Raw genomic sequence first — 27,851 nt, 5'->3', positions numbered from 1 at the left:
TGGAAATCATATATACTATAAACAAAGTGATTAAATGATATGAGCACAATATTGCAGTGCAAATGCTATTCGTTGACTTCGAAAAAGCATTAGACAATTATAAAGGACATGTAACAACTGAAAGTATCACAAAACTTAATATGATTAGTGAAAATAACTAGGAAATGAGTAATGAGAAAAGAAGAAACATTCCAGGAATTTGAAATAAATGCTGGGATAAGAAGAGGTCATGTACACTCAAGCATCTATTGGAATCCTTTCTCTAATTAGTTTCCATAGATGTCGCAAACAAGTAGTTCTTCTTATTCTGATCCTAATTCTATGATCTGTCAACCTCAGTTTGGGAATGTCTCAAATATGAGTACTGGATCCCATAAGTATAAAAGTAGATATTTCTTCTTTTAACATACGAAATCTTTTTTTTTGAGTTTTTTGAGGTTACCTGTTAAAAATCTAGTGTAAACATGTGGCCAATATAAGGCTTCCACTCCTTGTGGTTAATAGTGTCTGATAGTATCTTTACTTGTCCAAGCCCTACCATGCTGCTCCATTAGTTCTTTTGGTTCTAATTTTTCTTATATTGTATCGGAGGTAAGTCCACAAAAATATCTGGTTCCCAGAAGAGTGTTTTTGCTAGTTTTACAGTTATCTCATTTCTTTTTATTTCAGTATTGTTGTAATCCTCACAACAAGCTAAATATATCATTTCTATCCAGTTCACTAGTGGATTTACACATCCCAATAGTCTAAATTTCCTCTTTGAATCATCTCAGGGTTTTGTTTCAGGACCAAGGCCTTTTTTGTTGGTACTTTGTCAAACACAAGACAATAACAATGGACTTAATTTTGAATATTGATTACACTATCTAGTTCTATTTTTTTTTTATATTTTAATTTACCCCAAGGTTTATGAGCCCAGATTTATCCGAACTGTAGGAGTTGAATACATGGACGTGCTTTAATCAAGTTTGTTTTGTGAACTGGTGTGTGACTATGTGATAGGTTATCATGACCACGTCAGGATCATTTGATATCAATGCTTCTATTGAGACACTCGAGGATCAAATCAATCAATCGTGGCATTGAGAACAACTGAAGCTGAATATGTGGCTGCAAGTGAAGGCGCGAAGGAATTTGTGTGGTTGAGTAGGTTGCTAAACGAAATAACAAGCTTGTCTCGGTTACCAACGTTGCTTGTTGACAATATGAGTACTATAAGACTAATCTGGAACCCAGTCATCATAAGTTGCGGTTAGGTTTACGAAGAAACTTCTTGATCCTGCGTTCTCAACTATTAGGAAATCTATTGGAGTCTTGAGTTTGGGGGAAGGTATTGACATTGAGTTTCAATTTGTATGTGTAGTCGTTTTTAATTACACTGTTTACAGTTCTATTCCTTTTTTAATTTGAATTTAAACCAAGATTTTTGTTTGTGAACCAAATGTGTATCATGATTATCCCATTCCTTTTTGTTACTACAAAAAATTTCTTCAAGAAACTTTACTTTTGTCACGTTCCATCCAATTACCTCTTAAACGTTACCAACTTTTTCTATTAGAAAAAAAATGTCACAATAGCTACTTTAGCTATGTATTATATATTTTTAAATATATCTAGAGCAATTAATTGTCCTATAACGAAGGGAGGTAGGTGAAATTATTCTTCTTTTCCTTCTAGCCTTTGCCTATATGATTAAGCAGCTATAGAATATTCTGGTGTGTTCTAACTGTGCTTGAGAAATCTGCAAGAATATTCCAAATAGGTATGGCTATAAAGGGAGCTTGGAACAGGGTAAATAGGTCTCCAATACACAAAATACAAGAGAGATATGGATTTAAATTGTTATCTAGTCAGTCTTTATTTTATTTTTAAATAAAAAAAATTAAATCAATGTACCTGCAACGTATACTACATTCATCAGTCTTCTCATCGAACGTGGATTGACGTCACTAAAATAATCGTCGGTTAGTAACATTTTAGTGAGATCTTGAGCACCTCCAATTCGATTCAAATTTGAACCGATCGAACTAGCCACTGATTCGGACATTTTTAATTTTCTCGAACCTTTTCTACCAGGATACTTTCCAAGATTTTCCGTGCTAGACATTAAAGCTTTTTCATTGGACAATCTTCTGCTTGACGACTAGAAAACAAATTATTACACTACAAGGGCCCTTGACTGGGTTTTACAGGAACATTGATGGTTAGATTATAACCTTGTACAGTCTTTAACTACATATTTACAATATAGGAGGATCCATAAAATTCCTAAACGTCGTATGCCTGAATTTTTTTTTAACTACACTAATTGTTTACCTGAAGACACTCAAACATCCGATAAGATAACTCGCGACCACATATAATCAGAGAAACCTTGAACTACTTTCACCAGACTCAAATTAATATTCTTCCTTGGTTCTTCAGAATATTTGATTTGTCTCCAATTGCAAATATCTTACTGTCATGGATCTTCGATTCCATTCCTAATTCGCCGAGCATTTGTACCATCTTGTCAGTGATCTGCTTGGAGGTCTTTCTTTAATCGGTCCAAATTATTAGACCCTTATGGCTATCCCATTATTAGTCATTTTCTTTACATGATCTCTCCAATTTCTTCTTCTACTTATGACATTCTAACAACATCTTCCATTTCGTAAATTTGTGTCTTTGGTAGGACCTTAAAGTATGGTTTAGTCAAGCAAGCGATTTGTAACAGATGTTTAAGCTCTTGTTCCTTCAACATACATTATGAAAGATTTCGTAAATTCTTAATTTGCTTTTAATTACATCCCTTTGGAAGCCCGATATCATAGTTGCGTTTGTCGCCTATCCCTGCTAGTGATAAAATTGAAGCCGAAAGAATTGAAGCTCATTACTTGATTCAATGTCAATTTTCATCATTTTGGTTCCTTGGATATTGTTAGATGTAAAGATATATTCAGACTGACATTCTCTGTAGGTCACCTCACTGTCAGCATTGGTTTGGCACATATATTCTATAACCTGCTGTCTTATACAGTATCATCTACCTATAGTTTGGATCTTAGTAATCATTTCGTTTATAAATAAGGATAAAAGGATCAAACTAAGGCTGTTTTCGTCAATGACTGCAAATCATGGGTTTCAATAAATATCTTCTGAAAATTTAAAATGCATTTCTTGGGTATTCAGATTGTTCGAAGCCCATGGACAAGGACCTCTCTTATTAAAGGTTCTTAAGGCTATTGAGTGCTCGTCAAAGCACTAGCTAACAGAAACAGAGTAACATTAGACTACCATAGTATACTAGGCCATGAGAAAACAGACAGCCTCACCGAAAAGGGGAACGGCTTCATATTTTGGACCAGAGGATGGTTGGTTGAAAAATCATATGGAAGCTCCAGGCCCAAAACCAGCCAACAGATTCATAATCATATCAGCTAATAAGACTGAGGAACTTCTCGAGATGTCTAGAAAGGACATTCAAATTGGTGGTATGTCTACTGACTGGTCACTACCTTATCGAATATTACCTAAGATAATAGGCATGGTAGAAGATGCTAGCTGCAGATTTTGCGAGCAAGTCGTAGAGACAGAAGAACATCTACTTTGCAAATGTCTCTTTTGGAAAAGGAACAATGAGACGCACAAAATATCTTTTTAGTTATAGGTGCACAGTGGTTGAAAAACCAAAACAATCTACAAGGATTGTCTCCTTTCCTCATAGCTTCTGCTATTGGTGATTCCTTTCCAAAAGGTTGATTATTTCATTGTTTATTTGGTAGTTTCAGAACGTCTTCAAGTCGTACTTGGTCAAAAGCTTGCGTGAGCACCACAAAATACATCCGCCTCGATGTAAATATTGCATGAATTTTAATCTATTTTGTCTCAAATCTTGTTGTTCTTCACTTTAAAGCTTAATTGAAATTGTAGAGCAAAAACTTAATGATCCTCATCTGATTGGAGCGTTCAATAAAATGAAGTGAAACAATACTGATGTCTTAAAATCGAAAAAAAAAAAGATAAGAAATAGGAATTCCTTGGATTAGTTGAGGAAACAACTTACCGATCTAGCAAGAAAACTATTGAGATTCTCTTCGTTTTCGGTCCAACTACCAACTTGTTTTTTGTGTGCCAAGGCGGTTTGTTGTGCTATTTTCACTTTCCTCAAACCGGAATTTTGAAGATAAAACGGCAGGTGTACCATATTGCTTAAGTAATTGTGCCCTCCAATGTTATTTTCGCTGAATAACCTTCTGGTATTCACTTCGACGGCCTAGATTAAAAGTTTTTTTTGTTTATAAGTTGTTCTTCTACAATTTCGATATTGGAACATTCTAGATTAATTTCAATAAATAATATAAAACCAATTAGACACGATCAAAAAGTTCGAATTACTATTTTAATTAATATACAGAGTGTATAGACAAGTACATACACTACCGAAGATTGTAATCTGTTAGAATGAAGGATCGTAATGTTTTTTTTTTTTAAATTAACACTCTGTATTTGAACAGTTTACGAATTCCGAAAATGAGTTGTTTCAGAATATATATGAATAAAAAACATCAAATAAAAACAAAATTAAATCAGTGCACAAAATAGTCAATGAAAAAAAAGAACTTTCATATGGCAGATCACTTAATTATTTATATAGAAATTTGATCAGGTATCGGTGCTCCAGTAAACGCTCCATGATTCTTCGTGACGCGGATTTTTTTCCCGCGTTCCCAAAATTATACTTCTCCTCCAATCTCGCCCGCACATTTGCTCAGGAAAAAACAAATACAACTACTTTTGAAACAGATCCTATATACGATGGAAATTTGACAGAAGAGTGACTTTTAAATGAAAATTTTACAATTGAAATATGACGAAAATTGAAAAAACAATCTTTCTACAGTAAAACACTCTTCTATCAATTCTCCCTTGTATATTATAAAAGATATTGCATTTTCAACGTATATTCAAAATGACCGCATTCCCTTGAATCTTTTCAGGGAGAATTGAATGGAATAAAACATAATTAAGTGAAATGCCAAATGAAAAAAAACATACAAAAAGACAATGAATAAAAACGACACTCAAACTAACCTTCTCCCAAGCAACCTGTGAGACAAAATAAAAGTTTAATCAATGACGAAAAAAGCGGTAGACAAAAAAATTATTTATTAAGCGTTTTTATTATGTTATTGTATAACATCATTTAATAAATCGTGTGACTAACTAAGACAAACACATTGTTATTTTCTTCAAGAGCAATACAATCATTTAAACGCTTCTTTTGACTCAAAATAGACTTCAGTTTCAGCATTTCTTCTTTATATGTGCCGAATTCCTTACCAGCGAGCATTTTTTTGAGATCAGTAGTCACTGGAAGCCAGATTTGGACTATATGGTGGATGAGGAAGCAATTCGACGTGTAATTCGTTCAATTTAACCATCGTCACCATCGACTTGTGAATCTGTGCGTTGTATGTGTGAAGCAGTGGTTTTTTCTTCGATATATGAGACCATTTTTCCTTGATTTTGGCATCCAAACGACCCAACAACTATCGGTAGTATCCGCTATTGATTAAGCGCAATAATAGTACAGTATAAACATATATTATGTACAATTATCTTCTACGTAATGACATACGCTCTTTTTGATGTCTTATAATGTCGAAAGAAGATAATAAACAATATTAGTTAATATTCAAGTTATATTATGTTATAGACCAGGAATTTGGAAAATACGAAATTAGCTGTGATAATTGTGACGAAAATTAAATTGTGCATACTAAGAGATCTGTTATTAACCGGTTTAAGGAAAAAATAGATCATTTAAAATATGGAAGAAGAAGAATGTTAGGTACTTGTAGCAAAAATGCCCCACCCATTGAACATTTACCAAGATCGCGAAATTTGGAGAACTTCTTAGTGTTTCTGAGTTACAACAGAAATTGGAAATCATGATATGCCTTCGAAACCGCAAAAAAACGAGGATAGGTAAATATCGTTCATATTCCAAATCAAGGAGCATTCTCCAGAGGGAAATAATAGTCACTAGAACGTAAGTGCAATTAAATTTGGAACAGTTAACAAATAATCAAGACGAAATTGATCACGGAATATTTGGAAACACTGAATATGTGACAGCGACTGTAAAATCACAAGTGCATGACATTTTAATGTTTAGTTTTGTATTGGTTGTTGAAGAACGTGCCATAGAAATTATAAGGTCATGTTTTACAGGGACAGATAAATCGCGAATGAAGACATTTTAAGGTTAAGGTCCCGAATAATAGTCAAAGACATTTTGATGTTAATTTTTGACAAGAACAGATAAATTTGAACGCGAATAGCAGCACATGTCAACGGAACTTTAAGATTAAGTTTGACAGTGAGTGATAAATCGCAAATAAAAGATAATTCAACATATGACAGTGATAGTAAATCTTGCACGAAGACATTTTAAGGTTAAATTTGCTAGTGATAAAAGAATCGCGATTTGACAATAACGGATAAATCGTGAATGAAAAAGATTTCAATTTTATAGTGGCAGTAAAATTGCGAATATAAATATTTAGAAGTTAAGTTTCACAGTAAAAATTAAAGCACAAGAGAAAGACTTTTTTAACAAAGATATATATATATATATATATATATATATATATACTGTCTTTCTCACTATATATATATATATATATATATATATATATATATATATATATATATATATATATATATATATATATATATATATATATATATATAGTGAGAAAGACAGTTCAAGATCTACCTGTTACAGATTAATCGTGAGTGAAAAAGATTTCGACATTTGTAATAATAGTAAAATTGCAAATTAATTAATTTGATGGTCAAGTTTCAAAGTGGCAGTTAAAGCACAAGTCAAAGACATTTTTAACGTTAATTTCGACAAGTTCAGATAAATAGTGGGAGAAAGATATTTTGAAATTTGAGATTTACAGAGAATGAAGACATTTTAAGGTTGACAGTGACACTAAAAACACTAGCCACACATTTTTTTAAGGTTAATTTTGACAAGAACGGATAAAACGTGAGAAGGATATTTCCAGATTTGACAGTTACAATAGCGAATATAGAAATTTTAAGATTGATTGTAACAGTAGAAGCAAATGGCAACGAAAATTTAAGGTTAATGTTGATAGTGATAGATAAATTGCGAGTAAAATACAATTCAAGATATGACATTGATAGTAAAATCTCGAATGAAGACATTTTAAGGTTCAGACAGTGTCAGTAGGTTAATTTCGACAAGTACTGCTGGAATGCTGTCAAAAAATTCTTGATTTGTTTCATCTACGTCATCCTCTGTCATTAAACGCCAATCATTTTTTTGAGGTTAAAGACGAACTACAAATTAAACGTGTCCAAATCAAGCAAATAGGTTCGATATCTAATGTCCGTTATATTATTTCATTTCAACTGTCTGCCGTTTAGTGTGTGACGATACATTATGCAACAATAACACGAGAATATTGACATACTCAAGAAGAGAAAGTAAATATTTTGTGGTGTATCAGCACGTGCCCCATTACCAAGAGCTTTCACCACCAAATGCGCGTTGCAAATCACTTAAAATACCCTTAAATCATAGTGGATCAAATTTTTCTGATAAATTCATAATTTGATGTCGAATCGCATCTACCATTATTTATTCTGTGCTAGTGGAGACTCAACTACAAGCAGAGCTTACTATTTAAAAATGCAATGTTGCCAACTACAACTCCTTTAGTTTCGTTGGCATCTCAAAATATACAAAATGGTCGTTAATCGCTTAACAAATGTTTTTTTATGTAACCGTGTTAGCAAATAAAAGTTAATAAAAACATGATAAAATGGGTGTAAACCAGAGTAAATAAAAAAAAAAACTATTTCTTACCTTCGCAATAACGTGAGGATCTATTGCTAATATCACAATAAAAGGGGTGTTAGCATCAGAAAATAACATATGTACAGTATCTAATACGAGTAATACTTTATCCTGTTCGCAACTATCCAATCCGTCTACGATTACAACAAGTCGGGTTTGCTGATTGCTCAAACTGTCGAGACATTTCACCATCTCTTTCATCAAATTTACCTAGGATGAATGCAGTAAGTAAGTAAGTAATTGAAGGGTGAAAGAGCGAAATAAGATTCAAACTATTGAAATAAGGGATAATTTGCTAGTACGGAGGTGATTAGATGATTCAATGTTATTCAACTCCGAAGAAAGAATTATTTGATTTAAGTAGAAGTAAAGAGAAGAATGTGTGTATAGATGAAAAAGTGTCAGTAGAAATGTGGGTGGTGCCACATTAGCATCAGGGTAAATTTTAAAGGAAGTGACAAATATTGCCCACTTTGTACATTTTTTACCTCGGCATATTTCAATTCTTCTACAATTGCTATATGCATACCCTTTGTCTACACCAGCGACATTCTGGAAAATTTTTTAATTTATATTTATCATATACAGATGGATACTTTTCCAATTTTTCTCTCATATGACATACTTCTCCTTTTTTGTCCTACATAACTATACACACTAAACCGAGCGAATTTCCAATTAAAAAAATAATCCTTTGGGATATTCAGCAAAATATGTATTTGTCCCTGCCGTCACCATTAAAATAATCAGTTAATCCCACGACATAGTGGTTATGACCTAGTCGGTTTTCGATTACTTGGTAGCACGTTTTTAGATGAAGTTGTAGATGAGGATTTCTGGTAAGCCAATGTTGTGCCTTCTGGTAGAATAGAGCTCGGTTTTACTCGCGTTATTTCCTACCCCTTCGGACTGACACCCCTGTCCATTAGTCACCGGTTGTGAGGGCGAGGATTTCACTTTCTTGAAGAAATTCAGCAGGAAAAAGAAACCGAAAGAGAATTATGTACGACCGAAGGATCTAACGTAAAAATCACGCCTCCTAATGCTACTTTTGAGAGCATGCCATTGTTGTGTCGGTAAAAAAGATCTCTTAGCCCTTCGGACTGACACTCCTGTTCATTAGTCGCAGCACCATTGTCAAGAAGCTTCGCGAAGCGGCTGTGTCCTTTCCCGGGTACAAGATGATTAAGTCATAAGGGTGAGCCTACGTATACAAATCTTGTTTAGGTCAGCGATCGATTCGTCAATGATCAGACACCACGGAGTTGGAGACAAGGTGTGTTTATTATTTTTATTGGTTTAAATGATCGATTTATGATAAGAAGTATCGGTTTTTACCTCTTGCCTTAGCATTTGCAAAAATCCCTCGGATTTCAAAGTTTCCAACTTGGCGATAGATCGTTGCACGTGTCTTCTTTGCGAAAAAAACAAAGATTTCAACATTCTACTCCAAGTGTACATGTTAGCTAAGCAAGCTACTCCCAACATCAATGCGGCAATAACGAGAATCATTTTTAATTTGAATTCATCTACATTATCCGAGTCCGAGCTGAAATAAAATTAAAAATATACACGGTGTTGATGGTAAATTAGATTAAATTGGATCTAATACTCACTCGACTTTTGTTACATTGACGTGAATAAGGTAAATAGTCAAGGCACACGTTCCGATTAATATCATTAAAAACGTTAATTCGAAAAATATAACATACGGCAAACAACATACTTTCCTCCACGTCCAACGGGAAGCGGATTTTACTAAAAGAAAAAAAAATAATAAAGTTTGCTACAACTTTTAAAACAAAATTAGCTAGCTTATAAAATTGAGACGAACTAAAAAAATGGTGCACTGTAAACAAATATTTCGTAATGTATTTGGTTAAAAAAATTTTTACCTGCTTTAGGTTTGAAAGCGCGATACAATCTTGTTGCCAAAGATCCGTATCTGTTTTCTATTGCATCATATAAAGAACCGATCATTTGAACTACTGAATTTTCACCCCCTGCTGTACTACTCACTCGGGTTTGATCCGTAAAGAAAAACCTAAAAAAATACATGACCGAATACAACAAACTTAAGATAATAAAAAAAACTTCTGTTGGGGTACTAAAATTTTTAGTAATTTGGAAGCGAAATATAATAATATGCAAAGGTTCTAGAACCACATTTATTCTGACTTCTCTTCATTTGACATTCAACAACTCAACTTTTTTTAACAATAACAACCAGCCAGCGCTCTCTGAGACTTAACTCACACATGCGTAAGTACTGAATTCCGCCAAATAGAAAATAAACTTCACTGTAATAATTTTTCTCTATCTGCTTACATTTCACTACTTTCGAAGCCTTCGTCTACCTCATCGCGAAAATATTATACTTTAGCCACTTAGGCCACGGAGAAAAATTAACTTCGCAGAAATCACACACGGGAAATTTTTTCTCTGGGCACTATCTATTCACACCTAGCGCGAAAAGACACTTTTCAAGTCTTCGTTTACCTCGCCACGAAATCCACAGAAATATTCGACTTCAGTAACTTAGGCCGCGGAGAAAACGACTTCGCTAAGGACCTCAGAATGACTCTCCTTAAGTTCAACATAAATAGACTTCGCTCCGGTACTAAGGAGCGACTCTACTTAAGGTCGCTCAAATCAACTTGGCTCGGGGACTATGGAGCGGCTCTTCTTATGGTCGCCAAAAATAGACTTCTCTCGTGAGCTGCGTAGGGACTCTCTTCAAGGTCACCGACTTCGCAAGGGGCCAGGATGCGATTCCACTTACGGTTGCTAAACGAACTTTTTTAACTCACGCATGTGTAGGTACTAAATTTCGCCAAATAGAAAATTAATTTCACAGAAATCATGTAAAGAGAAATTTTTCTCTGGATACTATTTGTTCACATTTCGCTCGAAAAAACACTTTCGAAGCCTTTGTTTACCACCTCGCAGCGAAATTCACAGAAGTATTCGACTTCAGTTACTTATGCCGCGGAGAAACTGACTTTGCTCGGGTACTAAGGAGCGACTCTCCTTAAGGTCGCCATAAATCGACTTCGCTCAGGAACCGTGGAGCGACTCCCCTTGAGATCGCTAAACCGACTTTTTTTTCGCTACGTTCGAAGATTCTTCTTTTATTGAAGATCCTTTTGCTGCGTCATCTAATTCTAGTGACGTCGACAAATACGTAAACAATTTTGTATGTAGAATCGATAAGTGGGCCAAGTTTTCCTCTGGCTGTATTGAGCACATTTAAAAATTCAATGTTTAGTATTTTATTAAGCGTAAAAGAAGTTTATGGTTACAGTGTAGCTAATATGTTCTTGTTTCGTTTTTTATGATGCTAAGTTTAATTAAAAAACATGCATCCATGAAATTGTTATCTACTCGGAAAAATGCTTCTGGAAAGCTGCAAAGACTATGGAAAAAATTCTAAACTTTTTTTCTAAATAATTCGGACACCAAAAGGGCGAAAATAGTTTGTGTCATGTTGGGAAATAGTTTTACGTAACCTCGAATAGAGCAAAAGAATCTCCAACTAATTATACTTAGTTTAAAGTTGGTTAAAAAATTGGTAATTATACTTTAGTCATGGAAAGTTTACCTTATTGGTTGAGCGGCGTGTCTGTCATTTGCAGCTCCGGGCGGATGACAGAATAATATTTGCAAAACGAGTCTTAAATTATTAATTTTTCTAGTTAACTGTACGTTAAAATTATATGCCCAATCCCAGTCGTATCTGTTGCTAGCAAACCAAATCATCGCAAGCAAAAAGTAACTTAGTAATATAAAACTGACGCTTACACATAAACCTGAAACAAAATTAATAACATAAAAATTAAATCGAGCATTTTTCCTGTCGTGCTCCACTTTCACAGATAAACTGAAGCTTTAGAATATTCTTGTTGGTTTTTCCAAAATTGTTCTAGAAGATTAAGAATTTTCCAGAAAATCTGATAACTGAGAAATCATAATGACAAAATTATAAGAAAAAGAAGAATAACCTCCAAGTGAGTATCATTACAATTAGACCAAGAGGGATTGGACTGGTGATTATCCGCCATTTTCTAATTCCCGACTTTTGGAGTACTGAAAGAATATATGATTCGTGGAAAACTTCTTGGGTTCTCATTGACATTTTCCTGGAATAATGAGATTTTCTTGGCGATTTTTTGATTCCATGTTTATAGAACCATAGTTTATCATCGATTTTATTATCAAAATTTTTGGGCAGAATGGTTGCAATGGTTCTAAGGTCAAAGGGCTGAAATATTTATGAAAATACACAGAAAATCGTGCATTTCCAGATTTCTGCAAAGTTAACCAATCACACTTATTTCTTTCAAAATGATCAGAAAAAATGTTGGCAAGAAATTGTCCCCGAGTTTCTCATTCCTGCCTTTTGCTTCAGAACACCTAACTAAGGAGACGATAGAATCAAATTCTTAATTTTTCGATATTGTGTTTGAAAGGGCGATCCGAGTGGGTGTCATCCAAAACGACTTTTCAAACATCTTAAATTATCAAAAAGTAGTACCGGTGCAATGGACATTGAACTGCCTGTTATAATTGCAAGATAATTTCCTGTTTCAATGTGCATGGTACCTTACTTCAGATGTCAGCATATTGATAGGAAATGTAAGTTAATATGTAAGCATTTTTGGTTGGTTCGATCCATCCGGGTCGACGGCTTATTATTATTATAACTATGATCGTTGTCCAGTACAGACATGTAACGTTATCAATATACGTGTGAGAGATTTTTGAACTTCCATTATTCTAGCGAATAGCTAGATCATGTCCCCCTTTTTACCCTAACGGACACATTCTTCACACCGGGTGTCCCAATAAGAATGGCTCTCGGCCATATCTCGGGAACCGTTTATAGTACAGCTTCGGGAAAAAAAATCTTTAACAAAAGTGACCTCGAGAAAAACCTGGAAATTATAATGCAGTTTCCCGGTGACAGCATAAGTAATATTGACATAATAATTGGAACTATTATTAAGGAACAAGGAAAGACAATTTTGAGGAGTCAAAAAATGTTAAAATCCGTTCAGTCAACCCGGAGTAATTTATGTTTAAACGAAAAAGCTTAAAATTTACACATTTCTTAGGATATCTCGTAATACGAAAAAGATATAGACATGGAGTTTTCGCTATTCTGTTGCTATTTTGGTCTACTTTTATACTCCTTAATTAAAACTGCATATTTCCATTCAACATTTTTCAAGGATAGCTAGATTTAAAAAATAAATAAATAGCGCCCTCTAGCATATACGTTACTCATTAGGTTGCTTCGAAATTATAACTCTCACATTGGTAGAAAGGAGCTTTCTTCAAAAAGACTAAGTTTGCATAGATAGGTTAAGTAGAACTGGACTTACAGACGTTTTTTCATAATAAAGTTCCCGCTTCCCGCCACCTCTTATTTGAAGTGATAGACTAAAACTTGTGAAATCAAATATTCGCTGAATTTCATGAAGAATACGATAATCATAGTTTAAATGCATCTAAATTACGAAAAATTTGTAAATTATTCATTTTATAATTTTTGGTATTTAATTACGCCATCTGGCGGTGGACCTACAACTCTGAAATATTACTTATGCTGTCACCGGGAAACTGCATTATAATTTCCAGGTTTTTCTTGAGGTCACCTATTGTTATACATTTTTTTCCCCGAAGCTGTACTATAAACGGTTCCCGAGATATGGCCGAGAGCCATTCTTATTGGGACACTCGGTACAAACGATAAACAATCACTATTATTTAAAAAAATATGTTTCCAAATAACTCTAGGTTACGACTATACTGATTTGTTTACGATAGCAATAATTTTTGATTGTGATTACAATTTCGGAATTAAAGATAAATCCTTGTATATTGAATGATTTTTGAGTTATTTTTAGTGAAAAAACTTACCAATTAACCATGATTGAAACGAAAGACCAAATATGGTGGCTAGTATAATGGATATATGCATAAGAACTAGAAATAATAAAGTTGAAAACTGGAAGACGGGATCAACCCATTCGCGGGCGAAATTTTTCATTTCATCTGCAACCAAAAATATTTTTTTAAAGAAATTTATTTTTGTGATATATTGATGAATAATCAATATTTACAATAATTAAATAAAAGTTCAAAATAGAGTGAAAAAGAGGTCAACATTTATTGTTCTAGTTAACCTAGTGGTTAGTGAGGCAAAAGTTGAAGAAAATTATATTATATAATAAAACATAAAATAATGTACGTTCTCCAAGAAAAAATATGAAAATTTTTGAAAAAAAAATTTTTATTGAACATGGTCTTCGTTAGCTTCGTTAGTTGAATACTCTTTTTATAATAAGACATTAATTTCAGTTATAATTTCTCTATGGTTAGAAAATATATCACCCCCAATCCATTTTTTTTTCAAATTGGAGAGCACAAAATAATCCTAAGGTGCTAAATCCGGTATATAGAGTACATGAAGTAGAAATTCAAACATTTTTTGAATATTGTCATAACGAATCTTTTTCTATTAGTGTCACTGAAGGAAAAAACTACAAAATCATTCTTCTTATCATATTGTCTCTTCTGCTGAAGAAATCAACGTGCCAGTAGTATCGAATAATTCAACATTAATAATGGTTCTGCTCTTTACATCGTATTTCTTCCTCAAAAATTTATGCCACTTCTAGAAAAGATATCAATGTACAACATCATTCTTCTTGCAATTGAAGAAATTCTTGTACAACATCATTCTTCTTTTTATAGTGCCCCTTCTATTGAAGAAATCAAAGTACAACATCATTCCTCTTCTAATGGTACCACTTCCAAAGAAAAATTTAATTACAACATCATTCGTCTTCTTATATTGTAACTTCTATTGAATAAATTGAAGTGAAACATGATTATTATTTTCATAGTACCATTTCTAGTGAAACAATGAAAGTAGAACATCATTTATCTTTTTATATTAACACTTCTGGTAAATATATCAAAGTACAACATCATTCTTCATCTAATACCATTACCAAATAATAATTTAATTACAACATCATTCTTCTTCTTATATTGTAAGTGATACTGAGGAAATCAACTTTTTGACATTTGTTTTTTATCTTTTTAATTCTTTTTGGATATCTACTGCTCACTATCTCATTGTCAATTTACAATCTGAGAAGTTGGTATTTTTTATTTGTAAGAACGAAACTAAATTATCATTAGTTGATATTTGATCAGGTAATCAATATACAATATGTCGCGTTTTTTAACGTTTTAATCATTTAATGAAAAAATTTTCGACTCACCTCTAAGTTTGTTCAAAAGAAACGATTTGCCGCTTCCCCATTTGGCATACAAACCGACCATAATTGGCATCGACAAAGAAGGTTCACTGAGAATATCCGCTAAAGCGCTACTGTATAAATCATAACCTAACATATTTTCGTTGTCTTCGTTCGTGTTCAATCTTCCTGGAAACATTCAAATGTAAAAATTGAACAAACCGGTACCGCAATCGTTTTAAGACTTACTCGCGCCAAATATTTGTCCCAAAATAGTCTTCTGATGATTCATATCGATATTATAAGGAGTCTCCCCAGCTCTGTTCGGCCTATACAATAACTGACTATTTTTAGGATTCCTCAGTAAAATTTCTACTATAGCTTTCGATCTAGCTCTCATAGCTATATGTAAAGCTGTATCTCCTTTTTTATCGGTAGCTGAAACTTTCGCTTTTTTGTCTATTAATAATTGAACTATTTCCGCGTTTCTGGAACGTACTGCTTTCAATAGAGGCGTATCCCCATCTTTGGTTGCCAGTTCTAAATCCGGATTACAGGTTAAGAGAAGTTTCGCTATATTAACGTTTCCTTTTTCTACTGCTACGTAAATCGCGGTTTTGCGATCTTTTCCAAGAATATCTACATCTGCATATTTTTTCAATAGAACCTCTACAACTCCTCTATGACCGCCTTTTACTGCGTGTATTAAATTTGTATCGCTCGATCGATCCTAAAACAACCAAAAAAAGAAACTATCAAAAATCTGGAAAAGAGATTTTATAAAAGATTTAAAAAAGTACATAGATAGGCAATTAGGGATTAGATTGCACTACACCTTCTATAGAAAACTAGCAGTTCCAGAGTACTAATGGAATCCAGTATATGTACTGACATAGGCTCAACAGGTCCTTCTACTGCACTGTAAGACAGTCCGTGAAGAAGTGTAGCTTATTTTTGGTGACTTCAAAGGTATTAAATTTTCAAATAAACTTTTTGGAGACGCCATAATATTTTTTCGACTTCCTCATACTTTCAAAACTCTATATTCCAGTATCTATCATGGCTTCAAGAAAGTTAGATCCCTTAAAAGTGTCTTATCTTGTTCAAAGCATCTGTTGTGTTGCTTCACTTTGCAAGGAATTCCTGAACTAGTTGATCTAGAGTTACATCTTCTTCTTCTCTCCCAGAGAGAATCTGTACTTGTCAGTTTCTTCTATATCTAGTCTGATCGAATGCCTACTGAAGCGACAGTGTCTTTGTAAGGTCACATGAGAGTAGGTGTAGCTTGTTTTGACAAATATTTTATGAAATTAGAGATAACACAGTTTCAAGTAAACTTTTTGGTGTGTTCCAACCCTGGAAAGAGACGCCACAATATTTTTTCGGCTTCCTTATACTTTCCAAACTCTATATTTCCATATCTATAATGGTTTCAAGAAAGTTAGATCGCTTAAAAGTGTCTGATCTTGTTCAAAGCATTTGTTGCGTTGCTTCACTATTGCAAGGCATTCCAGAGCTAGTTGAACTAGAGTTACATCCTCCTGGTTTTCCCCAAAGAATCTGCACTCGTCTTGGTTTGAGTGCTACACCTATGAGGAGGTGTAGTTGGTTTTCGTTGAATTCCATATCCGTTTTGGATTTAAAGAAGGAACTTTTTGGAGTGAGACAACCCTAAAAAACTGTTTTTAAGTTTGCTCATTCTTCGAACACCCTATATTTAGTACCTGTGTTGACTTTCAATAGTGTGACATTCCAGAACTAGTTGAACTAGAGTTTCATCTTCTTCATCTTCCCTAAAGAATTACACTCGTCAGTTTTGGAAAGACATAGTCTTATCCGGTACTTCCCGAAGCGACAATTTTCTGTAAACTCACCTGTAAGGAGGTGTAGCTTGTTTTTGTTGTATACTCAATATTTTTGGGATTTCAAAAAGAACTTTTTGTAGTGTTCCAATCCTGGAAGGCGACGTCATAATGTTTTTTGGCTTCTTCTACCTTCCAAAACACACCTATTCTAGTACATGTGATGACTCCAAGAGCATTGTTATGTTGCTTTCCAATTTCGAGTCATTCTAGACCTAGGGGAACTCTTCCGCTCCCCCACAGAAACTGCATAGTTAGTTTCCACTAGATCTAGACTTATAATATTCTTTCCTATGCAACAGTGCTCTATTAGACAGCCAATGAGAAAGTGTAGCTTGTTATTCCGAGCTCCAAATACTTTTCGGATTAACCGAAGAGACTGTTTGAAGTCATACAATCCTGAAAATCTTTATTACGTTTCCTCCTCTTCTCAACACTCTTTGTTTAGTATCTGCGTTGGCTTCAAGAATGTTAGATACAATCTATATACTGTCCAAGCCTTCCTTGTTTTGGCTGAGATCCAAAGACCTTTTCGATCTAGTGGTATCACATTTTCTAAGAATCTTTTTGTAGTGAAACAACTCTGGAAGGCGATACCTCCTCCTTCCGAAACAATTTGTTCCAGCATCTGTGGTGGTGTCTAGATGGTTAGGTTAGGTTCATTCATCCTTAGTGTTCCTTTTGCAGATTCCTCCTCTTTCAGGAACTCTTTTGTTTAGTATCTACGAGACTTTGGATGTGTTAAAATCAGTTGCATATCCAAACTATAATTCTTATTCCTCCTTGCAGAAAAGACACCTCCAGATTTTTTTATTTCTCGATTTTCTCCTTTTTTTGTAGGCTTTGAGCTTGTGTATTTCTTTTCCAGAGAGTATATTGGCCTTTCTATTTTCTTTGAATCCTTATTGACAAGACATTATTATCATTATCAAGACAAGGACCAAGTCAATGACATGGGATTTTGATACTTTGAAAGCTGTTTGATTATCAAATATATTTCCTGAAAAATATAACACATCAATACCTTTCTTGAACCATTACAGCATACGAAGAGAAACAAAAAATTATTAAGAAACTGATCAATTATTCTAAATACACCAGAGAAGCTTCTTAATTATGAAAAAAAAATTGTAAGGCAACAAATTCTGCTTATTAATTGATGAAATAAAATGTTACTTGCCTGAATGTTGATGTAAGCACCTGCCGCCATTAAAGATGTAGCTATCTCATAAAAACCTTCCTTACAGGCTATAGTTAAAGGACTACAACCATCTTTATCCAAAGCGTTGACATTTGGTTTGTGTTCTAAGAGTAAATTGACTACATCGACGTGATTACCATACGTTGCAACAAGCAAGGCTGTCCACGAATACATTCCTGCTGTATCAACGTTGGCACCTGAATTATAATTAAAAAAAAACAATAAATCATTTTTCGATTGCGTTTATTGTCTTACCGGCTTTCAATAACAGATCCACAATTTCCGTATATCCTTTTCGACTAGCCCACACTAATGCTGTAGTACCATATTTATCACCAACGTTTACTTTGGCATTATGTTGCAAGAGACACTCTACGATCTCCGTATAACCTCTACCAGCAGCCCATAATAATGAGGATATATGGAAATTACCATGGGCGTTGACATCTGCACCTCTTTCTACTAAAACCAAGGCGGTATCCAATCTTCCTTTGTACGTAGCCCACATAAGAGCTGACCAGCCCCCCTAGGTAATATTGTTATCGATTTTATTTCAATAATTTGATCGATTGTATTACAATTGTAGTGATACAACTGAAGCGTGCGACTCTGAGTCTTCGAAATTTTCAAAAGGAAAGGTTTTTGAAAGATATGGGCATTTGTTGCTAATTAGTTGCTAAAGAATTAAAGTATACGTTAATGTTAACACATTTTTTGCTGATTAGTTGCTAAAGAATTAGAGTAGACGTTAATGTTAACACATTTGTTGCTAATTAGTTGCTAAAGAATTAGAATAGACGTTAATGTTAACACATTTGTTGCTAATAAGTTGCTAAAGAATTAAAATAGACGTTAATGTTAATGCATTTGTTGTTAATTAGTTGCTAAAGAATTAGAGTAGACGTTAATGTTAACACATTTGTTGCTAATTCTTCAAAAGCGAATTAATTTACTTTTTAACAGGTTTTGGAAATGCATCTGAGATCAATTGGAAGTTGTGGCTAATGGATTTTGTTATTATAATTATTTACATAGCAAAAAATAATATACACGGTGACCCAACGAAAAATACCCACCCTAAATCACTGTGGAGGTAATAATACCAAAAAAGTGGTAAAATTAGTCGATCTTATTTTTAAAGGGCAACAGAATATTATAATATTTGCGCAAGGGGGAATGTGTTGCTAATTACTTGCTAAAAAATTGATTTTATTGCTTCATCAAATTCGTCAGGATCGAACTTTTTATAGCCCATATAGTTTCAATGCTTCTGAGATCATTTGGAAGTTGTTGCTAAGGAATATTGCTATTATAATTATTTACGTAGCAATCAATAATATACACGGTGTCCCAACGAAAAATACAGACCATAAATCACTGTGGAGGTAATAATATCAAAAAAGTGGTGAAATTAGTCGATCTTATTTTTAAAGGGCAACAGAATATTATAATATTTATTTAGGGGAATGCGTTGCTAATTTGATGCTAATTAGTTGCTAAAAAAATGTATTGCTTCATCAAATTAATCAGAATCGAATTTTTATTGCTCTTCGGGTTTCAATGCTTCTGAGATCATTTGTTGCTAATGAATTTACCCACACTAAATGGAGGAGGAGGTAATAACTTCCTAAAAAAGTGCTCATATCATATAGTAATTTTGTTTCAATAAATTTGGAATTTTATTTATGTTATAAACAGTCTGAATACTCTGCTGTTATTAAACTGAATCAGTGGCTTGGCCAACGTCTAACTAGCACCGATTAGTACATATGGCAGCTATTTTAAAAGACTTCCCCTTCCCAACAGAGGCCCTTGCTCTAATTGGTATTAACTCAGAGCTAACCAGAACATAATTTATTCTCACAGTTAATTGCAAAATATGAAGTATTTGTATAAATAGAAGCGACTGTTTTAAATTATTGATGAAATGAGCCTAGTAATATTTCCACAAGCTGAAGATATGAAAAAAAAATTAATTTTGTTAAGAAAAAAATTAAATTTTGAGATAATAGTCGTGTAATAGCCCTGCAGCATTTATTGGTAAACAGCTACTGATCGAAAGAATTTCCAATCAGACCCTGGTTATCTCAGTGTGTTAATTTCATGGTAAATTTTCTGGTATACTTTCCATTGAATAGAAAGTACCACCATCGAACTTAAAGATTGTAAGGGGTCGTGTACAAGAGCAGTGGTACGAAATTTCACCTGGATACTGTGAAATATGTGGAAAACAAATTGAATGTTATTAAATAAGGCCTTCGAACTAAATATTTGAATAATGATAAAGTTTAAGATCCTTGATTTATTTTTTTCTCTCATTTATATTTATTATTCTTCTCCATAGGTTGCCATTTTGGACTATCTTTCGACATGCAAACAAGAATTTTTTCATTAGCCTTTCTCTTCTCACCTCTTCCCGCTTTCTCTACGACTGTGATGGTTGTTGAACCATAATAAGGTTATTGTGGCTTATTAGTTTTTAACGACCTTCTGGGCCAACAACGTCACACGACCCTTTCCATATCTAGTTTTCTTCATTTTTACCGTATGCCCAAACCTTCTGCATCTTTGAACTCTTATGAAATTTATAAGCTTTTGGACTTTTCAAGTTGGGATTGATATTTCTTTTAATTTAATAAATTTGTGGTGATTCAGTTGAGCACTTCACTTAATATATGGAAAAGAAACGTTACAGAATTTGTTAACTTACAATGTCCCTATGATCAATGGCGGCATTATGATCTAACAATTGGAGCACAATATCCGTATGTCCTTCTTTGGCCGCACAAAGAAGAGCAGTCCAAGAATCATTATCTTCTATATTTGGATCGGCGCCATGGGCTAACAGTTCTCGTACAATAGACAATCGACCTTTACCCGCCGCCACCATGAGAGCTGTGGTTCCATTCTAATAAAAGAAAAGAAGAAAAAAGAAAATAAAACAGTATATTCAATTCTGGCGTTGTAAAAATATTAATAAAACGAAAATGTTCGTCATATCAAAGAGATATTTAAATATTTCTGCGAATTTTGAAATTTTCTATAAAGATATATCAAAATTGAGCTTCTTCGAAGGCATTTTCTATTCATACTTAATGACATTGAAAGTGTTACATCCAGAATGAATAACCTTGATATTCTCAATTATATGTATTGAGAAAAAATGTATAAGGTGTTTGGTAATCCTGTAGCTAAATACATGTCTATTCCAAACCCCTCCAAATGAACAATGAACAAGCATTCCAGGAAGTGCTTTCATCTACCTTCACATCTCTTCCGACAGGGTTTTAAGTCTCCTCTACTGCGCGCTCCCCTTCCTACTTCCATAGGTTTTCTGCAAGTGTCTGGTTATCTTCTTTTTTTCTTGAAGTTTCCTATTTTCTTAGGTTCTGGCATTCGCATCTGGTGTACTTTTCGTAGTTCGTAGAAGGAGCTGACAATTGCTGAAGCTGTAGAAGATCCTTCCGATCCTCGGATTGACGGAATCTAATCTTCAATTTGCTTTCAATGTTGGTCGTGGTCCAGCTTTTTTCTAAGCCTTGGATCCTTCAAATACTTATGTAGACAGAGCACTTGTTTTGAAAATGCAATTGTTTTTTTTTTGTTTTTAGGCGCCGGTCATTTAGGACAATCTAATGTTTTCTGGAGTAATCACCGTCACCTCCCGCACGTGGATCGTCTTCTAATGATTATCGGTCCCAGCGAAACGATTTAGACCAATTTTTAATTGGTAAAAAATAGGGTTTTTCAGTCAGAGAAAACTCAATTTGACACATTGACACTTAATTGAGTAGTCGTTCGAGCTCTAATATAATAAAATGGATCGAAACAGCAAATTGAAATTGCGTGTAAATGCTTGTCAAAACTTGTCAATGACGCGTGCAAAATAGGTTTGTTCCAACCCTCTAATCTGGACCGTTCTTGGAACAGTTATTGGAAGCGTCAACATTTTCGCGCAATATCCCGCTATGCACGGTTCCTGTATCGGAAAGAGTAAAGGTTCACAAATGATGCCTAGTCGGTTGGAACATAAAACAGAATCGTTCGTATAAGGTATCGTCACCGTACCAAGGACGGTTTTTTGATGGATTGGAACTAACCTAAAGATTTACGTATGAGCGACAAAAGAAGATTATGCAATATGGAAGTTTTATTGAGTCACTTCGTATAAAAAAAAACATGAGAATAAACGAAAATTAAGCGTACTGAAACTGGAAAAAAAATTACCTCATCTTTATCATCAACTTGAACTTGTCTGCTTTCAAGGAACGATTGCAGTCCTCGTAAATTGTCATCGTTTATATAACCAGTCAGCGATCGAAAACAGAGTGATACCATGGACTCAGTACGATGCAGCGTCTACAAATAAATAATTTTTATAAAGAAAATTTCGAGGGAAAAAAACTAGTCGTTACGTTATCATACGACGGCGATTAAATGTTAATCCGTCAGCTAAAACACAACGAAAGCGGCTGATAAGAGAGTCTTTGTTAAATAATTAAACAAATCTGTTTTTGTGAGTGCAATAGGTGATACGTCAAAGGACAGTTTTAATGCAGGTATCAATTTTAAAGCGATTCGTTTAGATTAAAGGGATTATTGCTAAAATTTTACAATCCATTACTTTGACTGCGGTTATATGACATAGATAAATTGCCTAGATTTTTTTTTTAATTAAGAATGAGAACAAATCGTTTGTTAGTAAAAATGAAACAGTGATAAATCATCTAGCAACAACAAAGTAATATTTTTTTACTTACTTCGAAATTAATCAGAAGTTTAATAGTATATTATTTAACGAACGGTAATGTAGGTCATAACTAACGAAGATGAAGTTTATAATTAACGCGTGAGTTATGACCATTACAGCAAGTTGAATATTATAAATTATTGACGACTATAAATAAATTTATAAATTTCTTTCAAAAATTATTAATAAAAACTAATTTTGAAACAGAAGAGACCTAAAATCAAGAATATTTAGAAGCATTAATAAATCTATATATATAAAAATGAATTGCTGTTCATTAGTCTCGCTAAAATTCTAGAACGGCTGGACCGATTTGGCTAATTTTGGTGTTGAATTATGTAGTCCAGAGAAGGTTTGAAAGGTGAATAGATATGAAAATGCTTGGATTTAAATAAAAACAACAATTGTTTTTTTCCTTGATGCTTTGTCACAAATTAAATTGCTGAACGTAACCATAATATTTAACATGTGAGAACCAATATTCTTCACTTTGGTTATGTTTTGTGATAGTGAAATTTCAAGTTATGTGCTTTTTTAGTGATATTTTATGATAGTAACACTTTACTACTAAGTGTGTGAGAACTTATCTCACTTGGATTAATCACAATTAACCGAGAAGACGACTTGTCGCAGTTAATCAAATGTGCAACGAGCTACCCTTCACGTACTAAGCACACTGATGACTAGAGAAATAAATCAAGAAAATATTCGTATTGCTAGTTTTGAAGATTGTTTTGATCCCGCGTATACTGATGATTCCAACGAATTTACCATTCGATAACATTTCTCCCAACGATGTTCAGTAAGTTAGATACACTTTTTATTATAAAAATCGTCAAGCTCCTCAATATAGTCATTAATCTTTGAACACAGAGCCATTGTTTTAAGTCTGGGGCTAACTTTTGCGGATAGGGTGCATGAGGTAGCAATTCAAACACTTCTCAACCAAATGCGGCCGTTTTTGCTCAATTTCTTCGATCAAACGTTGCAATAAGTTTGCATAATACTCCCCGTTGATAGTTTTCCCGTTTCTAAGATAGTCAATGAAAATTATCCCACCACGCGAATCCCAAAAAAATCGAAGCCATGACCTTGCCTGCTGATGGTCTTTGCCTTCTTTTGAGCCGGTTCTCCCTTTTCAGTCTATTGTTTAAATTGTTCTTTTGTGTCTGGTGTGAAGTGATGGACCCACGTTTTATCCATAGTTATGAAACGGCGCACAACCTTTTCATGTCAAAATTTTCAGTTAATATGCGATGAATCGCACTTTTTGAAATGCCTACTATGTGTGCTAACTCGCGCACATCCAGTCGACGATCATCCAGTACTGCGAAGCTAAACGTATGACCTCTGCTACCCAATATTTTACTGTTGATACCTAAGGAGTAGAATCTACTTTAGCTTTTATAGTGGTTGGGCTAAGGCCATTTAAATAAAAGTATTGACACATAACGATGACCAATTTTTTTCATATTTACAATGGGATTAAGGCGACACCCCTGCAATCGCAAGTAGCTGGCAAAAAATCTGAACACTAAATTGTATTTTTCTTATAGTATTAGCTTCATTTAATATGTTATGATCAGTAACCACTTTTTTAAAGATTTTTTATAATAGTGTTTATTAGGGTAACTGACCTTTATAAAAGGTTATCTACTTCGTCCACCACTATCAGTTAGTCATCAAACGTCAACCGATACATATCTCCGTTAAAAACAAACAAGAATTTTACCTGAAAAGGGATACAAGTGGCTCAAGTGGTCACCCTATTGAGACTTTCATCAAAGGCGCGGTTGCGGAAGTAAAAAATTCAAATCGCTGAGAAATTTGACCCTCACTGGTGTTTAAGTCCAACAAGAGCTCAAAGAAACGCCAGGAGTGGCTGGACAATTTAAAGAAGACTTAAGGCAAAAGACCAAATACTGGCCCTCAATTTATCGCAGCACTTCAAGTATACGATTTGCCAAAGAACACGTTAATTGGACTGACGAACAACGCGGCTCCGTCTTCTCATACGAAAGCAGAGTGTGCCTGCATGGTAGCGATAATAGAGGACGAGTCTACAAGAGACCTGGAGAGATATTCGCGCAGTGTTGCAAAGAAAGGTAGCTTTTGAGTGAGGTTCCTGGAAATAGAAGACGAGTTGGTTTTTATTGAAACTGGCGGTGGAGCAGGGGGGTTAACGGCAAACCGATACATACAAGAAATTTAAGAGGATTAAGTCGTTCCCAACGCCTTAATGCAGGACAATACCCATCCACATACTGAAGGTTTCGAACCGTATTATATATTTAGGATGGCAAAGCCCGGAATTAAATCCTACCGAACTTAAGAGGAAAATTCGGGGATCGAAGTCCTGCACCAGCTACGAATTTGAGCTTAAAACGGCGCTCACTGAAGAGTGGGATAGCACTGAACAAGATCGGGTGAAGAAATTGATGAAAAAGCGATTGGAAGCTGTTATTAGAACCACTAGAGTGAACTATAAATATTAATAGGTTAATTTCAAATAAATTATCTTGTTTAAGAATTGAATCTTGATTATTACCCTTTTTCGTTGTTTAAGATTCCTTTTTGTTTGATATTTTTTCTTTATCAAAAAATAACTAAATAAAAACATAGACCACTAGCTACGACTAATGGCACCGAAATTCTAAAATCAGAAAAAGAATGGAAGCTACAGATTTTTTGCTAAAGACATTTGACGTGCGAATTAGTCAATTTTTTTGCTCACGAGTTTAGATATACGATAGGGTTTGTACCAATAAAATATGAAAATAAAATTTATTAATAGTGATAATCACAACTCAAAAACGATTAAATAAATTACGTTTGAATCCAAATCGTTTTTAGTTGAAGGAAATAATGTTTGAAATGTGTACCCGATTAATAAATTAGAAAGTTGGTATACGCAAAATTTGAAAATTTGCGAAGGTGACAAATAAAATCAAATGACACCATAATCTTCTTGTAAAATTCAAGGTTTTTATTTTATATTGTGGGATTTGTTAAATCATAAATCTCCGGTCAAATAGATATATATCATCATAAACTATATTTATAAATTTTTTATTATCTTTCAAACGACATCGGTCAAATTTTTAGTCCATTCCTTATAAGAATGTGTTTGGATTTTTTTGAGGTAAAAAATGTTTTTTGGGAAAGGAGTAATCTGGTGATCCTCTTCTACGAAGATAAAAACATCGATTCGTATAAAGTTCACAAATAGGACTTAAATAGGATCGTGAAAAATTGGGTGAAACACCTAATTTGCATCTTAATTATGAGAAATTGTTTCAAATAAAATTTTTTGTATATTGCGTATACGGTGGTGTTTGGTGTTTTCTGTTTATATCAAATTTTTTGTGTTTATATATATTACATCATTTAATAAGTCGTGCGACTGACACAGATGGCACTGCTATATCAAATCCAGATGACGTTCATGAAATACCAACTTACAAAGATTATGTGTTAAATTTCATGAAATTTCAATTAGTCAGAAAAAAGTGAGGCTAATTTTGTTATTTTTAAAACAATTTCGTTTGTTAATTTATCATTTCTTCTTTATGAAAAAAAAAATAGTATAAATAGTATAAGCTCAGCAATAGCTTCAAAAGTGTTATCCGGACTCTGCTTTAGAACTATTTGTTTGTGTGTGGTCGTACAGTCACCGATGATGATGAACGTTCTGGTCGTCCAAATGAGGTGGTTACTTCAGAAAACTATCTAATCGTAAATTGAAATTGCGTGAGATAGCTAAGGCTAAGATATCAGAAGGCGGTGTGTTTATAATTATGCATGAACATTTGAACATGGGAAAGCTTTTTTCACTCCGGAATAAAAACGATCATCATCTGAGTGGACTGTAGCCGGTGAACCACGTCCGAAGCATCCAAAGTCAATTGGAAAGGTTATGGCTTCAGTATTTTGGGATGCGCATGGAATATTGGTCATCGACGGTCTTCAAAAGGGAGAGACAATCAATAGCGACTACTACAGATAGTTGTTGGATCGTTTGAAAGCTAGAATAAAGAAAAATCGGCCTTATATGTCGAAAACCACTATTTCACCAAGACAACGCACTGATTTATAAGCCGATAGAAATCAGTACTACAAAAGCTCCACCCATGGCAATGCTATTCCGGTTACTTTTGGTTACCTCCTCGTATATATAATCTTCTTCCATGTAACTGTGCTTCATCGACAAAAACAAATTTGTTTATCAATTTACATCACTTTATAAGGAAGACAACCTTAATTTTTAGCAAAAATTTCGTCCCAGCAATCTTAATATAAATCGACAAAGATCGTATTTGTTTTTGTTAGAAGATAAATCCAAAGTGATTGAAAATCAAAACGTCTATGCATATTATTCAGATTTGTAAGACTAGTTGGTGTGCATTGTTTTAATATTTTTCCCTTAAATTAATACATTTACTTATAAACTAAATTTTCATCAATTTAATTGAATTTGAAACTTTTAATTATTAATTGTTATTTTTGTACGTCAGTACACATGTTAAAAATTACTTAACGTGCCATAAAATAAAACATATTATTTGTTAGGTAGAAATATTCAATTCAAATCGTGCATTACAAGGTGTGATAAAAAATACGATTAGTTATTTCGTTAGAAACATTTGAATTAATTTTTTTAAGTAAACAGTACGACGAACCCTACGATACTAGCGCCTACAATGTTTAAATATTGACGTTAAATTTCTGTAGGTTATAGTGTTCGGAAAAGACGTGCCTTGGTAGCTGATTCCACAGATTTGCAGTTCTTCAAAAGAAGTGCCGAAACATTGAAGTCCCGGTCTGCAGGTGTTATTCAGTCACATGAGACAGTTGGATAAGGTCAATTCTGGATCACTTATAAGTCGAA

The 27,851-nt window shown here is 33.8% G+C and overlaps 1 protein-coding gene across 7 annotated transcripts in view; it reads right to left on the bottom strand.

Annotated features, from left to right (window-relative positions):
* LOC130895845 (kinase D-interacting substrate of 220 kDa B) overlaps window positions 1-27,851 on the bottom strand; it is an 87,469-nt gene that overhangs the window by 17,606 nt on the left and 42,012 nt on the right. For all 7 annotated transcript variants that reach the window (XM_057803403.1, XM_057803398.1, XM_057803401.1 and 4 more), the window contains 14 exons: window positions 22,441-22,572; window positions 20,924-21,121; window positions 18,469-18,739; window positions 18,193-18,410; window positions 15,400-15,880; window positions 15,175-15,339; window positions 13,802-13,936; window positions 11,481-11,688; window positions 9,775-9,923; window positions 9,496-9,637; window positions 9,218-9,428; window positions 7,889-8,089; window positions 4,046-4,255; window positions 1,897-2,143 (listed from right to left, as the gene is read on the bottom strand). In XM_057803403.1, coding sequence (XP_057659386.1) covers window positions 1,897-2,143; window positions 4,046-4,255; window positions 7,889-8,089; window positions 9,218-9,428; window positions 9,496-9,637; window positions 9,775-9,923; window positions 11,481-11,688; window positions 13,802-13,936; window positions 15,175-15,339; window positions 15,400-15,880; window positions 18,193-18,410; window positions 18,469-18,739; window positions 20,924-21,121; window positions 22,441-22,551 — 2,947 coding nt within the window. In that variant the 5' untranslated portion in view covers window positions 22,552-22,572. The remainder of the gene's footprint in view (window positions 1-1,896; window positions 2,144-4,045; window positions 4,256-7,888; window positions 8,090-9,217; window positions 9,429-9,495; window positions 9,638-9,774; window positions 9,924-11,480; window positions 11,689-13,801; window positions 13,937-15,174; window positions 15,340-15,399; window positions 15,881-18,192; window positions 18,411-18,468; window positions 18,740-20,923; window positions 21,122-22,440; window positions 22,573-27,851) is intronic.

The sequence above is a fragment of the Diorhabda carinulata genome, chromosome 6 (assembly GCF_026250575.1).
Source record: "Diorhabda carinulata isolate Delta chromosome 6, icDioCari1.1, whole genome shotgun sequence".
NCBI lineage: Eukaryota > Metazoa > Arthropoda > Insecta > Coleoptera > Chrysomelidae > Diorhabda > Diorhabda carinulata.
The sequence above is the reverse complement of the archived record's forward strand: the minus strand, read 5'-3'. Positions and strand labels throughout refer to the sequence as shown.